Source organism: Marmota monax, unplaced genomic scaffold (genome assembly GCF_021218885.2).
Source record: "Marmota monax isolate L192 unplaced genomic scaffold, Marmota_monax_Labrador192_F-V1.1 WCK01_AAM20220418_F8-fsc00002, whole genome shotgun sequence".
NCBI classification, from domain to species: domain Eukaryota; kingdom Metazoa; phylum Chordata; class Mammalia; order Rodentia; family Sciuridae; genus Marmota; species Marmota monax.
In genome coordinates, this window is record NW_026693571.1 from 32,504,286 (window position 1) to 32,518,312 (window position 14,027).

General features: G+C 36.1%; 2 protein-coding genes across 3 annotated transcripts in view; one reads left to right on the plus strand and one right to left on the minus strand.

The window, feature by feature from the left end:
• Positions 1–21: 21 nt before the first annotated feature.
• CUNH4orf46 (chromosome unknown C4orf46 homolog) lies at positions 22–3,414 on the plus strand. Of its 2 annotated transcripts, XM_046458841.2 has the most exons (3): positions 22–373; positions 542–756; positions 1,905–3,414. In XM_046458841.2, the coding sequence occupies exons 2-3, from the start codon at positions 571–573 to the stop codon at positions 2,058–2,060; spliced, it is 342 nt and encodes a 113-aa protein (XP_046314797.1). In that variant the 5' UTR covers positions 22–373; positions 542–570; the 3' UTR covers positions 2,061–3,414. The 2 variants fall into 2 exon arrangements, with proteins under 2 accessions (XP_046314797.1, XP_046314796.1); XM_046458840.2 differs by lacking the exon at positions 22–373 and having other exon boundaries at positions 441–756.
• Positions 3,415–7,047: 3,633 nt separating this feature from the next.
• Rxfp1 (relaxin family peptide receptor 1) overlaps positions 7,048–14,027 on the minus strand; it is a 134,032-nt gene continuing 127,052 nt past the window's right edge. The window contains exons 16-18 of the mRNA XM_046458843.2: positions 13,277–13,687; positions 12,247–12,465; positions 7,048–9,983 (exon numbers count right to left, since the gene is read on the minus strand). Coding sequence (XP_046314799.2) covers positions 9,685–9,983; positions 12,247–12,465; positions 13,277–13,687 — 929 coding nt within the window. The 3' untranslated portion in view covers positions 7,048–9,684. The remainder of the gene's footprint in view (positions 9,984–12,246; positions 12,466–13,276; positions 13,688–14,027) is intronic.

The window sequence follows — 14,027 nt, forward strand, 5'->3', positions numbered from 1 at the left end:
CCCTTGCTTCGCGGCGTCCCCGCCTCCCTCCCTCTCTGCGCGGGCGCCACGCATGACGCGACAGCGAAAACAGGTTTCCGGGTCAAGTAGCAAAAGAGAAAGAGACTTCAAGTCCCAGGCGCCCTGCGGCTTCAGGTTGAGGATTGAGCCTGCACTTCCTCTAGACCCACGCACCAGGAGGCCAAAGTTCCAGCTCTAAAGCCGAATTGGGGCGGGAGAGTCGCGCAAGGTACCCCGAAAACGCATGCGCACGAGCAGTAAGAGACAGCAGGAGTCGGGAGACGCGCACAGCACCCTGGGAGTTGTAGTCTTCTGTCCCGACAGAACTGGAGGCCCAACTGGAGGTTTGCGCAGGAGCGGTGAGCCGCCCAAGGTGACTTGACTGACGTCTGATTGGCTGTCGCGAAAAATGAAAAGTCTTCGTGGTCTTGGACTGAGATCCACGAGAGGACGGGGCGGGACTTCGGGGGGGAGGAGGCGGAGCCTCTGGGCTTTGGGCGCGAGCGATTGAAAGACTGTTGGTGTCGGTTCTGCTGTTTAGGTCCGGCTCTGCGGTCCCAGCCTTTTCCCATGGCTGACCCTGAGGAGTTTCGTGTTTCTTCGCCTCCCCCACCGCCTCCCTCCTCTCCTTCTTCTTCCGACGTTTCTTCAGCATCTTCCCCCTGTGTCCCAATGAGTTTGGGCTGGCGGGATTCGAGCAGGAGCAGCGGCCGAACCGTGGATCCGCTGGAGGAAGTGGAGCTGCAGATAGGAGATGTGAGTGTCGCGTTGCTCTAGAAGTCTGGGACCGCGTCCCCTTTGGGGATTCTCTTTTATGATAGACCCTACCGAGCCCGGGAGACGGAGGGAGCCGGGCCCAGCCCTACACCAGCTCCCACATCCGAAGGGTGGGCGATGCCAACGGCTGAAGTGCCAGCCCATACAGAAATTCTGCCTTTAGATTTCGAGTCGAGGAATTAAGGAGCTATCTCTCCACCGCCCCACCCCTGTTGTCTTTTTGCTTCGACTTCTGGTTTCAATCATCTGCTGTAACCCGAAACCATGCATCTCATCTGCGTTTGTTGGTGCCAGATCTTTCTGCCCACTCTTCTCCCACTTTTAAATGCGCGATCCGGTAGCCTTGCTGCCTGTTGGTGATTTGGACCCAGCTGTGATTTCTTTCGGAGGGACTTAGAGCTCGCTGTTCTACTTGGCCATCTGCCTAGAGCCAGCTGGTAATGCTATTGTCTCCCAGGCTTGCTTTTCGCTGGACCCATCTGGGAGGGCTTAGTCACAGCCCCTGACGTCTCTGTCGGTTTCTTTAACTGTTTAGTACAGGACTTCTCCCTATGAACGCTAGAATGCATAGTCTGGAAGATTTCTATTAAATCTCGACTTTCAGAAACTAGCATCTAGCCTCCCAACCTTATCACATATACCATTGGAGCCCAGTGGTGGGGGTCACAAATTCCGTATTTATGGACGCTTGAGTGGGGCAAGTGGAGTGAAGTTTGTAATGCATGACCTTCCTGGGGTAACTTGTGGAATAGACCTTCCTGTGCACATTGGAAACTGGGGACTGAACTCGACAAATTCTTTTCTTTTTCTTCCTTCCTTCTGTCTCTTTCTCTCCCTCCCTCCCCCCCTCCCTCCCCCCCCCTCTCTCGATGAATCAGGATCTATTTTTACAGAATAAGACTGGTTACAAGTACATATGTAAAATTAATTCCTGGTGTGTTATCTGGGAACAGTGTTTGCTTAGGTTTCCTGAAAGAGTTAGCATTTTAATTTGAAAATCTATTACTTTTAAAGAAAATAATTTGGGCATTGGGTTTAAAGTATTGAGCGAATTTAACTTAGACTATAAAATGAGAAGAGAATTTTAAAAATAAACTTTTTTTTTTTTTTTTTTTTTTAAATTTCAGGCAGCTTTTTCTCTAACCAAACTTCTCGAAGCCACATCTGCAGTATCAGCTCAAGTGGAAGAGCTTGCCCTCAAATGTACAGAAAATGCACGTTTCCTTAAAACCTGGCGGGACCTCCTGAAAGAAGGCTATGATTCTTTGAAACCTGACAACTGATTTGGCCTGCTTAGCTGTTCCAGCAATGGACTGTGTAACATACTTCTTAACATACGATTTTTGCACATGTACTGCATACATAGGATGATCTCTTTCCAGCAGTTCTGTATACTCACAGAACTTTTTCTTGACTTTTATGAAAGCAGAATACTGATATTTTTGATGCAGACCAATATTTGTTTATTCTTAAATACTTTCTGTCATCTAAACTTTTGTAGAATCCTTTATGGAAGTTAATTCCATCAGTAGATAATTAATGTTAATAGTGCCACAGGGCTACCAGTAGCATACTACACAGAACATTATTTAAAAGAAGATGCAAGAATAGTAGAATTTGAAGTTGAGCTTCAATTTATGGCCCAAAGGAGGTAACTAAGGTTTCTAATGATGAATCCACCTCCATTAGGGTAAATTCTCCAAAACCAGTGACTAAGTCTTGCTTTTATATCCTCAGCACTTGTAACAGTGTCACACAATACTTGCTAAATGCTTGTTGAATAAAAGACTTGAGAAACATAACTAAAAGCTTTTTTTCCTTCATGTTTTTAGCATGAAGACTGTAATTGTTTTTCAAAAGTGTATGAATCTGAACTTCATTGACTTGAAGGAAAACATTCTGTTTTTTAAATGGGGATATGAACTTTGATGATAGTTTCTTAAATATAATTTTTTTTTGCCTTTCTAAGATGCTTTTTAAAAAAGGATGTCTGAAATGAAAACACGTCTGGAAAGAATACATGTTTTTGCCCTATTTGTGGTTAATTGCTTTTATCGTTAATATTTCTTGTATTTTACGTTTTGAATGTTTGAGTACTATCTTAAAAATACCTTATCAAATTTTTGACTCAGTACTGAGTTGCAAGTTACTTACATAATAATTCTAAAGAAATTGCCCTGTTTCGAGTATATCAAATTTAAATGAAGTAATTGTTTTCATATTATTTGATCTCAGTGACAATGTTCTATTTTATGTGTCTTGTATCTTATATTGCTTTTTGGTGGTTTGTGTCGTGTGTCAACAACTAAGCTAGTTCTAATGCTCTACTATATATAATTTTTAAACATATTTGATGTGGCATCTTAATTCTTTGTAGATATGGAGATGTGTACAGAAGTATATTCTTAAAGCCCCATAGTGGGGGTGATGCAAGGGGACATATGGATGGGCAAAGAATAGTTTTGTTTAGCATATTAGGTCATAGTTCTTGATTAATTATTTTAGTTAAAGATCACACATGTTGTGTGATTTTTATACCAAAGAGATGCTTACTTCAGTATTATAAAAATATTTTTCTTATATATTCTGAAAGTTGCAATTTTTAAAATGTATAAAAATAAACTTATTAAAAGCAAATATTGTTTCCATTTCTTTGGGCTTATTATTTTAAAGTTTTTTGATATATTGCAAATAGGACAAATGATCGATTTAAAGAATCAGTGTATTCCAGGCTAGGGTTGTATATATCAGTGGTAGAACACTTGCCTCTCAGGTGTGAGGCACTGGGTTCGATCCTCAGCACCACATAAAAATAAATAAAAATAAAAATATTGTGTCCATCTACAACTTAAAAAAAAAAAGAGAATCCATCTTCAACTTAAAAAAAAAAGAGAATCAGTATATTCCTACAATGAAGATTTTATAAATAGCATTTTCCTATTTTATTCAGATTTATGTGTGTGTGTGTAAATGTAAATGTTAATTTCAGATATATTGAAAGCCTACTTACCTCTTCGATCTTGTTCCCTCCTTTCTTCCCTAAAAGTAACTACTGTCTTAGAGATGGTGTATATTCTAGTTTGTGTGTTCATATTTTTAGTACACAGGTATTTTTTGAAGCACTACAAACTATTGTTTATGTATTTGTATTTGGTAGCTGGCCTGCAGATGGCCCTAGTGGTCCCTTGCCTGCTGCTATCCATGTCCCTGGGCACCACTCAGTAGTGCTGATGTGTGTAACCACCAGAATATCAAGAAAATGCAGTGAATGATTTCTGAGACCCTATTTTTGTCCTTTTTTAATTTTTGTCTTTGATCTGTTAGGTATATTTCAACCACCTTATCTAGACTGGTTTGTCTCTATTTTGATTATGGAGTCTCCTTGAATAATGGTTTTTATTTTTAATGTACTCTTACCAATCTTTTATAGTAGTTCTGTTTTTTTAAATAGGAAATGTCATTAAGATATTATCCTATTAGTCCTTCTAATAATTAAAAAATATATATTTAGGTGTTTAATCCAACTGAAATTTTTTTTCTTATTGTATGATTTTAGAATCTTTTTTATTTTTGCATGTATATCTGTTCCTCCAAGTACTCTTGTTTCAGTGCAACATCTATTGTTCACTTACCATGTAAAAGTGCCAGTTATGAGCTCCCTATTCTTTTCTTTGATCTATTTGCTTACCGCGTAAGTTAAAAAAGAAAAAAAATGTTATTGATTTCTAATTGTTTTGAGTTGCAGTCATTTTAGGTTAATTCCTCCTAAGGATTTTATAGCAAGCGTTCTGTGGGCATTTTTTGTTAATTCCTTAGCTGTAAACTTAAAGCTGCTGGTGTTTGGAATCCAGTAGCCCACAGCTTAGCTTTGTTTACATTGGTATTACCATGTGTAGTGCACAGAGAAGTTCATTTTTGTTTGGTATGGGGTCTTCCACCAGGGATCAAGCAATTCTGCTTCAGCCTCTCAAGTGCTCAGACTATAAGCATGCACCACCATGTCTAGCCTGTGATGATGGTTAATTTTATAATGTAAATTTAACTGGTCCACAGGTGTCCAGGTGTATGGTCCAACACAGCATTCTGGGATTTTCTTTCTTTTTTTTTTTTTTTTTGGATGAGGTTAATTTTTAAATTTATAGAATGAGCAAAGTAGAGAACGTTCTGTAATATAGGTGGCCTCAACCAATCACTGAATGTCTGACTAGAACAAAGGGTTGACTGTCTTTCTAGCAAAAGGGGATTTTGCCTGACACCCATTGAACTGGGAATTGGCTCTTCCTGGTTCTACAACAATCTGCCACCCTTCAGACTTGAACTGGGTCATCAGCCAGCAAAATCACAGGAGTCAGTTCCTTGTAATTCTTTCAAATACATACAATTTAGATGCATATACATATATATTTTTTCCTACAGAGAACTTAGTAATATACTATTCAAAAATAAAATGGTTGTATTTGTATAACATTCAATTTTTCCCTGAGATGACTTTATTTTTGAGAACTCTAAAAACCTTCTATAAGAATCACCTGATGAAATTAGAGCCTAAGATACAAAGACTTGTTAAAGATATTTGCAAATATCCCCATGAGACATGATGGTCCAAAGTAGGTACTGGAAATTGGGATAGACAAGTGTAAAGATTTAGGTGTTTTGCAAGGTTGCCCAGGCAGCCTTCAAATCTGTGATCCTCCTGTCTCAGCCTCCTGAACCACTGGGATTACAGGCATGCACTACCCCCGGTCCAAAATTATCTTTTTGAGAAAACCTTGACCTGTATTTGAATTAACTTGGTGCTTCGCACTTCCTATGGAAGTTAGTAGAAGCTAGTTATGTGGAACCTTAGTAATTACTTATCAAGTTAAATTAAATGAAAGTTACTCTGGGGAGGGGGAAGGGTGACATCTAGAAAATCCTCTAAAACATTTTAAATATAAAAAGTTTCAGATGAATATTTTTGTAAATCCTTTGCATTTCTAAGACACTTAAACACGTTAGGATCATGATTTTTGTAGGATAAATTTTTTCTACCTTTTTTTTTTTACCTTTTTTTTCATGATTATTGCTTTTCTTTCATTTTAGAATTTTGTGTGTATGTGTGTGTGTGTGTGTGCGCACGTGCGCGCTCTACATCTCCAGTCCTAGATATTAAAAAAAATTCTTTTCTATGATTTAGAACTTTTCTATTATTTAGAAGTTCTATTTAGAAGTTAGAACTACTAAATAATGAATAATGAATAATTCTAAAATAATCTTATAAAAGAATGTAAATGTGTTCATTTGTGGAGATTTTATTATTTTTGTAGGATATTTTAATATTTATTATAATTAAAATACTAGTAGTTATATTATTTAATGTTACAAGCAGAACTATAGCTTTATGTGTTCTGATTTTTGTTGAAAGTGTCTCACATTTTTCGTATAGAAAATTTACTGTGATCATTCTGAGATAGGAATTTGGGGATACAAAAAAAGGGAGAAATACTGAATCTCAAAGTAAGGGCCCACAAACCATTGAAAATGCAGAAAACATCCTTGAACAGTTGTAATTCCTGAGCAACGCAACCCTTGCCCTTGACCCAAGAGATGGCCTGCAAAAAGTAACTGGGGCAATGCCAAGTGCAGGGAAAACAAGTGAGATATTGTGTAACTTGGCCATGACTCCTCCTTTAGTCCAACCCCTAGCAACTGTCCCTCTATAAATATTAACATGATATACTGACAGTTTGCTGTTTCTCCTTCTTGAGATGGTCCATATTCTGCTTTGAATGTGTATTCCTTGATTTACTTCCAAAAATTCTTACTCTTATGATAGCCCACATTATGCCTTGAAAGTGCCTCTGCTTTCCTAAATAAATCTATGTCTCTGACTGGCACATGCTGAAATTCACATTTTTGTGTGTGTTTTTTGGTACTGGGGATTGAACCTAGGGACACTTTACCAGTGAGCTACATCCCAACCCTTTTTATTTTTTAAATTTAAAAAAATTTAAAATTTTTAATCAGCATCTTGCTGAATTGCTTAGGGCCTCATTAAATTGTCCTCAAACTTTTAATCCTCCTGCCTCAGTCTCCAGAGTTGCTAGGATTATATGCGTGTGCCGCCTGGCTACGTGCTGAAATTCTTTCTAGAACGAATGCCAAGGACCCCACTATCTTGAGTGGAGTTTCCCCTTCTCTCCAGGAATTCCTCAGACTTTCCCTCAGAAATATCTCTTCTCCTGTGACAATTCCAAGTACAAACAGTAGGAACTCTAAAGTAATCCACGTTTTTAGGTAGTTTATTTTCAAAATGAGTCTATACAATTATATATTCAATAAATGCAAATATTTTTGTTTCCCATATTTTTATGTTTCAATCATTTTTGCTGTATTTAAGCTACATGAACACTCCCACTTGTTTAAAGGTTTCAAATTATGAAAGCAAGAAATTCTAATAGACCAATTAGAGACCACAGAAGAACAAGTAGCTAAAAAGTTAAATCTTATGAACTGGTTGTGCAAATAGAAGGTAAAGCTATCTTTTGATGACAACTATTTTCTCCTTGGTATGAAACATCTAAGTGCAAACCTTTCCTGAAGTTAGGTTCCTGAATCAGTGCAGTCTAGCTCTTTTTTTCTTTTAGCTGCTCTACTGAGACATAACTCACATACCCATAAAATTTATCCATCCAAAGGATACAATCCAATGGTTTTTAGCATAATTGCAAAATCGTTTATCCATCCTCACAATCTTAAAACATTTTTTTTTTTAAGCCCAGGAAGATATCCTGCAATTCTTAGTACATTCTCAATCCCCACCCATCCCTTAGCAATCTTTAGTTTACTTTCTGTCTCTTATGAATTCGCTTATTCTAGATTTTTCAAGTAAGTGGAATCATACTGTACTTGTCCTTTTATATCCAGCTTATATTCTTCATGTTGTAGCATGTATCAGAACTTCATTTCTTTTAATGGCTGAATGATATTCCATTGTATGTATATATACTACATTTCGTTTATCCGTTCATTGATTGATAGGCACTTGAGTTGTTTCCATCATATGACTAGTATTAGTAATGCTGCAATTAATATTTGCATGAAAGTATATATTTGAGTCCTCTTTTAATTTTTTGGGGAGGTTTGTATCTAAGAATGAAATTTCTGGATTATGGTAATTTTTAAAAAAATATTTATTTTTTAGTTTTAGGTGGACAAAACACCTTTATTTTACATGTGGTTCTAAGGATCGAACCCAGTGCCTCATGCATGCTAGGTGAGCACTCTACCACTGAGCCATAACCCCAGCCCCTGAGTTATGGTAATTTTATTTTTAAATGTTTTTGAGGAGTTGCCAAACTTTTCCATGGGGGCTGCACCATTTACATTTTCTACATGCCTCTCCAACACTTACTTATTTTTTTATTGATTGATAACTATCCATTCTAGTAGGTGTGAAGTGTTTTCTCATTGTGGTTTTAATTTGCATTTCCCTGATAATTAGTGATGTTGAACATCTTTTCATGTGCTTATTGACCAGTTTTATATTTCTATGGAGAAATGCTTATTATAATCCACCGCTCATTTAAAAATTTTCATTGTTGTATAAGTTGTAAGAATTTTTCATGTATTCTGGATATTAATCACTTTTCAGATATATAATGCTCAATATTTTCTTTTATCCTGGAAGGCTGTCTTTTCACTGTTGATAACCTTTGATGCACAGCAAATTTTAAAGTGGATGAAATTCAAATTATTTTCTTTTGTTGTTCATGCTTTTGTTGTCGTATATTTAAGGATCCTTTGCTGAATCCGAAGTCTTGAAGATTTACCCCTATGTTTTCTTGTAAGAATTTTATGGCGTTAGCTCTTACATTTAGGTTTCTGATTCATTTTGAATTGCTTTATATATATTTTGTGAAGTTTGGGTCCAACTTTATTCTTTGGCATGTGAATATCCTGCCAGTACACCATCTTTTGTTGAAAAGATGTTCTTCATGTGACGATCTTGACACTCTTCTTGAAAATCAATTGACTGAATAAGTGAGGGTTTATTTGTGAACTCCCAATACTGTTCCATTGATCTGTTTATCAATGCTAGCTTTCCACCTTTACTCCTTTGCAACATTCTCATTCCTCTTCCAATCCCACGCGATGACTTTCATTTAAACCAAAGCACAAAATGTGCAGGAAGTGACAGAGAGGTGCTGTTTTTGGATTTATAGCAAAGCATCCTTTGTTTGTAATAATAAAGGTGTTTTATTGGAGTGTATGAAGACTTGAGAAATAATAAGTATTCTTTTTTCCCCCCTAGTGCTGGTGATCATACCTAAGGCCTTGTGCATGCTGGGCAAATGCACTACCAGCAAGTTATACCCCCCGATCAAGAAGGATCCTTAAAACAAAATACTAATATTTTGGAAACAATTAAACATTTTCTTTGATGCTGTTATATTGAGTATTCCAAAACCTTAAATCTTTACTTAAAAATGTCTATGATTCTTAAGTTTGCTTATGCATGACAGATGAAGCTCTAAACTAGGAACGGCTGACGGGCTTTGTGTGGCCTTTGTAGTTAAACACAATTTACAGATTGAAGAGATTCTGTACTGTCTACTTCTGGCAATTAACTGAAATGCAATGTGCACTGTGGGTACTGAATAAATGCATTTTAGAAGAATTAATTTCTCTGAGTATATATCTCTTAATTTTCTGTGCAAAATGTATATCTAATATATATGCATTACCAATATAATTACTTTCCTTTGTATGAGCATTAACTTCTTTATTTTTCCTTGTGTCCTTGTATACTGATTTGTCTTAGACATTATTATAAATTATTAATTTTTTGGTATTTGTTTAATACTATGAAATGCCTCCTGAAGCATTCTACAGTATTCTCTGTGAAGAAATGGGTTTCAGGGTTAGTTATGAAAAGAAATTGAGTCGAGTTGATTGAGAAATTAGTGACATTTCACAGGGGTCTGTGAAAGCAGCAGGCTTCTTTGACTCAGGTGGTATCTCCCGCAGTGGCCACATTTCCACCCAGAATGAGGAAGTGTATGTTTTCTGACTTCCTTTGCTCTTGAGAGACCTTCTTTGTCTGTAGTTATACCAAAACTGATGGATCATTTCTTTGAATGGTCTTGTGGTCAGAGTATAAAGAATTGGGTTCAAAGCACTGTTGATAGGCAGAATAAAAATCACAACCCAAGAATTTATGGTATCTGGAAGAGAGAAATTAAATAGACTGAGTGTGTATATACGTTTACAAGGTGTAGAAACCCCCTTTCCAGTATCTTCTACCCTCAACCCCTTTTGAGTCTTATTTTTTTTCCTTTGATGACACATAATTAATTATCAAGGGTATATTGTTTTCAGGTATATTTCTTGAACACCAATATTTGATGGGGGTGCTGGTGACTCAAAGAAACAGTTTTACTTGCTAAGTAGCTTTTCCCAGGTAGATCAACAGAAGTACTCCAGTAGGTAGGAAAATTTGCCACAAAGTCATGACATAGTAGTGTGATTTCATTTTAGGAAGCACCAGCCTTCAGTATTTAAATTATACCTTTTCAAATGTTTTAATTACTAGGTGGCACATACAGTATTCCTCAGAATATGTAGACTTCTCTTTAATAGATTCCTTTTGATTATTTGATTTAAAAAATAGATATGAATGTTTAGGCTTTTGACCAAATATTCATTCCAGTAAAAACATCTCTGGATAAATTCATTGTAAAAGTCATCTTAGCAGCTGGGGATGTAGCTCAGAGGTAGATTGCTTGCACAGCATGCATAGGCTCTAGGTTTGATCCCTAGTGCTAGAAAAAATAAATCACCTTAGCATAAATGCAACTACCAAATACTCATTTTCTTAAAACTATTTTGTGGTACTGGGGATTGAACCTAGGGCCTTGCATATACTAGGCAAGTGCTCTGCCACTGACGTACATGCCTAGCCCTCAGATGTTTATTATAATTTAATTGATGTTGTCTTTTTTTGGTTCATAAATACTATAAGATAAACAAAATTAAAATTTTATGTGCATATCTCTATGCATATATATAAAATTTCAATTTTATAATTTAGTATATAAAACTCATTTAAAAAACACGAATATATATGGCATATATTACCATTAACAAGGCTTTTTTTATTATGGTTAAATATGCATAATGAAATTTACCATTTAAACCCTTTTAAATATACAGTTCAGTAGCATGAAAGATGTTCATGTTGTTGTACAATAATCACCACAATCCATTTCCAGAACTTTTTCAACTTCCCATGTGGAAACTATCCCTGTTCAGCAATGATTTTCCATTCCACATCCCCAAACCCAGGCAACAACCATTCTAGGTTCTATGCATTTATTCATGTAAGAGGGATGATAAAGTATTTGTCCTTTTGTGTTTGGCTTATTTCATTTTCCATAAGGTCTTCAAGGTTCATCCACATTGTAGCCTGCGTCAGAATATCCTTCCTTTGTAATGCTGTAGAATAATCTGTTGTGTATATATATTACATCTTGTTTATCCATTTATCTATGTATGGACACTGGTATTGCTTCTTTTTTTGACTTTTGTCAATAATGCTGCTATGAATGTAGACATACAAATATCTATTTGGGTCCCTGCTTTATATTATTTTGGGTATTTTTCCAGAAGTGGAACCTCTGGACTATATGATATATCTATGTTTAATTTTTGGTAGAATCACTACATACTGTTTTCCATCTCTGTCACACCATAAGTTCCTGTCAACAATGCACAAGTGTTCCAATTTCTCCACATCCTTGCTAACACTTGTAATTTTCTATGTGTTTGAAAATAATAACCACCCTAAGGGATGTGATATACATTGTTTTAAAATGATAACAGTGTTTTCTTCTATTATTCCTCACACTCTAGGGTAATGTTCTCTAAATTACATATATTACAGGATGAAAAATTTCTTACATTCTGAAAAAAATGAGGTAATTATTTGATAACTGTTTTGCTATTTCTGTTTTCCTTGTTGGGCATGCGATTGATCTCAAACCTGCATGTCATGGATATTGGTTATTGTCCCTTTGTTGCCCCCACAGTAATTTTATTGAAACTGGGGACTGAACTCAGAGGTGTTTAACCACTGGACCACACCCCCAGCCCATTTTTATTTTTTATTTTGAGACAGAGTCTTACTAAATTGCTTAGGGCCTTGCTAAATTGCTGAGGCTGGCTTTAAACTTGTGATGCTCCTCCCTTAGCCTCCTGAGCTGCTGTTTCAGGCTTTTCCCCCTAGTAATTGTATCATTAGACTTTTATGGAAAGAATGGAACAGCTTCCTCTCAGGAAACATTTTAGTGATGAGCGGAGTGTAAGTACATAAAACCTTCACTCGTAATTCTTGAAACTAGTTAGTGTTAGGAATTTTAATTGCCTTTCTCAGAAGAACACTGCACAGATTTATTATTTCTTTACAGAAAGAAAAAAAAAACTTTGTACCTGGTATTTCTATCTGAAGAAGTGAAAGAAATTTCAGTATAAAAATGGGTATCCAGCATAATGCATCAGTAAATACAATAAAGAAAAAACGCTTGGCAAGAATCATCTCTTTTTTAACTTGATTCCGTAATTCAGTTGCTGTTACAGTGCTTTGATGAACACTATAAAACATTCTTCCATAGGAAAAAACTATAATTATAAATGCCACCAAGTTAATACCTGTTTAGAAAACAAAGAATAGTAATAATGTATATGCACATTTTTTCAAAACAAGCAAATAAAACATGCCCTTAGGTGTTATTACTGAAGATTCAAAGGCTATGCTTTTTTTTTTCCATACAGAATTACTAAGGTGCCCCTAAATCTTGAGTTTCCTTGCAGCTCTGGGTATGAAACCCAGGATCAAGCACTGTGTTGATGAGCTACATCTCCAGCCCATCAAGAATTTTTTTTTAAGTTGAAGTATTATTGAAATAATAAAGAATGATAAGATGTTTAATTTTTAAAATGGCATATTAAGGTAAAATTCTGGTAATTTAATAAATATCTTGGGCCTGGGCTTTTAACTTTCTGTATTAGTCATTTTTTTCATAATTCAATTACACTGTGCTACACTCAAGAATATTTTTATATTGCTAGTTTAGGACAGTTGTATGTATAATCTTAGGCCAAGATTATGTGGCTACAATCCTGAATTTGAAAAGATAATAAATACCATTATGTTCATATTGTAAATATATGTGTCAAAGAGCTAAAATATTTTGCTTAGTGATATTAGGGTGAATACATGAAACTCTAGTGTTTAGTTCCTTTTACTGAGTGCATCAGATTGACAGTTATATGATAAAAAAGCGATTTGGAGGAAAAAAGAATACCTTTTGGGGATTCTGATAGAATTTAAATTCTCACTAAGAAAAACGAATGAGAAGATTTGAAATAAAAATTTGGAAACATTAGAAGGCACAATGAATTTCTTATTGTGAATTATCTCAAAATTTAATAAAGGGACATATAAAATAAAGTTTCTTACCAAGAAAAATTGTCACTGAATAAATCTGGGCTCCAATATTTTCTGTGTCTTCTGAATGAAGAGGGAAACAAACTCCATTGGTGCCATAGTAGTTTTTGAAAAAATCCTTATTGCTTAGTGGAATGAGAGCCACTATGAACCCAATCATCCAAATGAGAATCAGAACTGTTACTGTTCTGCATTTTCGAGGTCCTAAACATCTAAAAGGATACACAATGCAGATGTACTTTTCCAATGTCAGAAATGTTAAGAGTAAAACGGATACTTCTGTGGACAGAATGGCCAGAGATCCGGTAAGCTGACAGTGAATACTTTCTCTCCACAGCTGAGCATGCTTATTGTATTCTCCTCGAAACTTGAGATCAAATGCTCCGATCACAAATAAATAGATTCCCATTAGGCAGTCAGCACCTAGAGGGATCAGAAAGTTTCATAAATTTAGAGAAATAATAGGCATAATGAATTCATCAAGAAGCAAGAATTTTTTGTGTGTAACGTTGGAGTGGAACCCAGGGCCTCAGGCATGCTAGGCACACCCTCTAGCACTGAGTCACAAACCCATCCCAGTAATAATATTTTTAATATTGGAAAAAATAAACCATTTTTTTCTGTCTTAGGGGGAAGTAATTTTCCTCTCCTAATATTTCACCAGATGGGGGTGTAGCTTAGTGGCAGAGTGCATGCTTAGCATGAGGGAGGCCCTGGGTTCATTTCCAGCCCCACCAAAACCAAAATTCATTTACTGATGAGG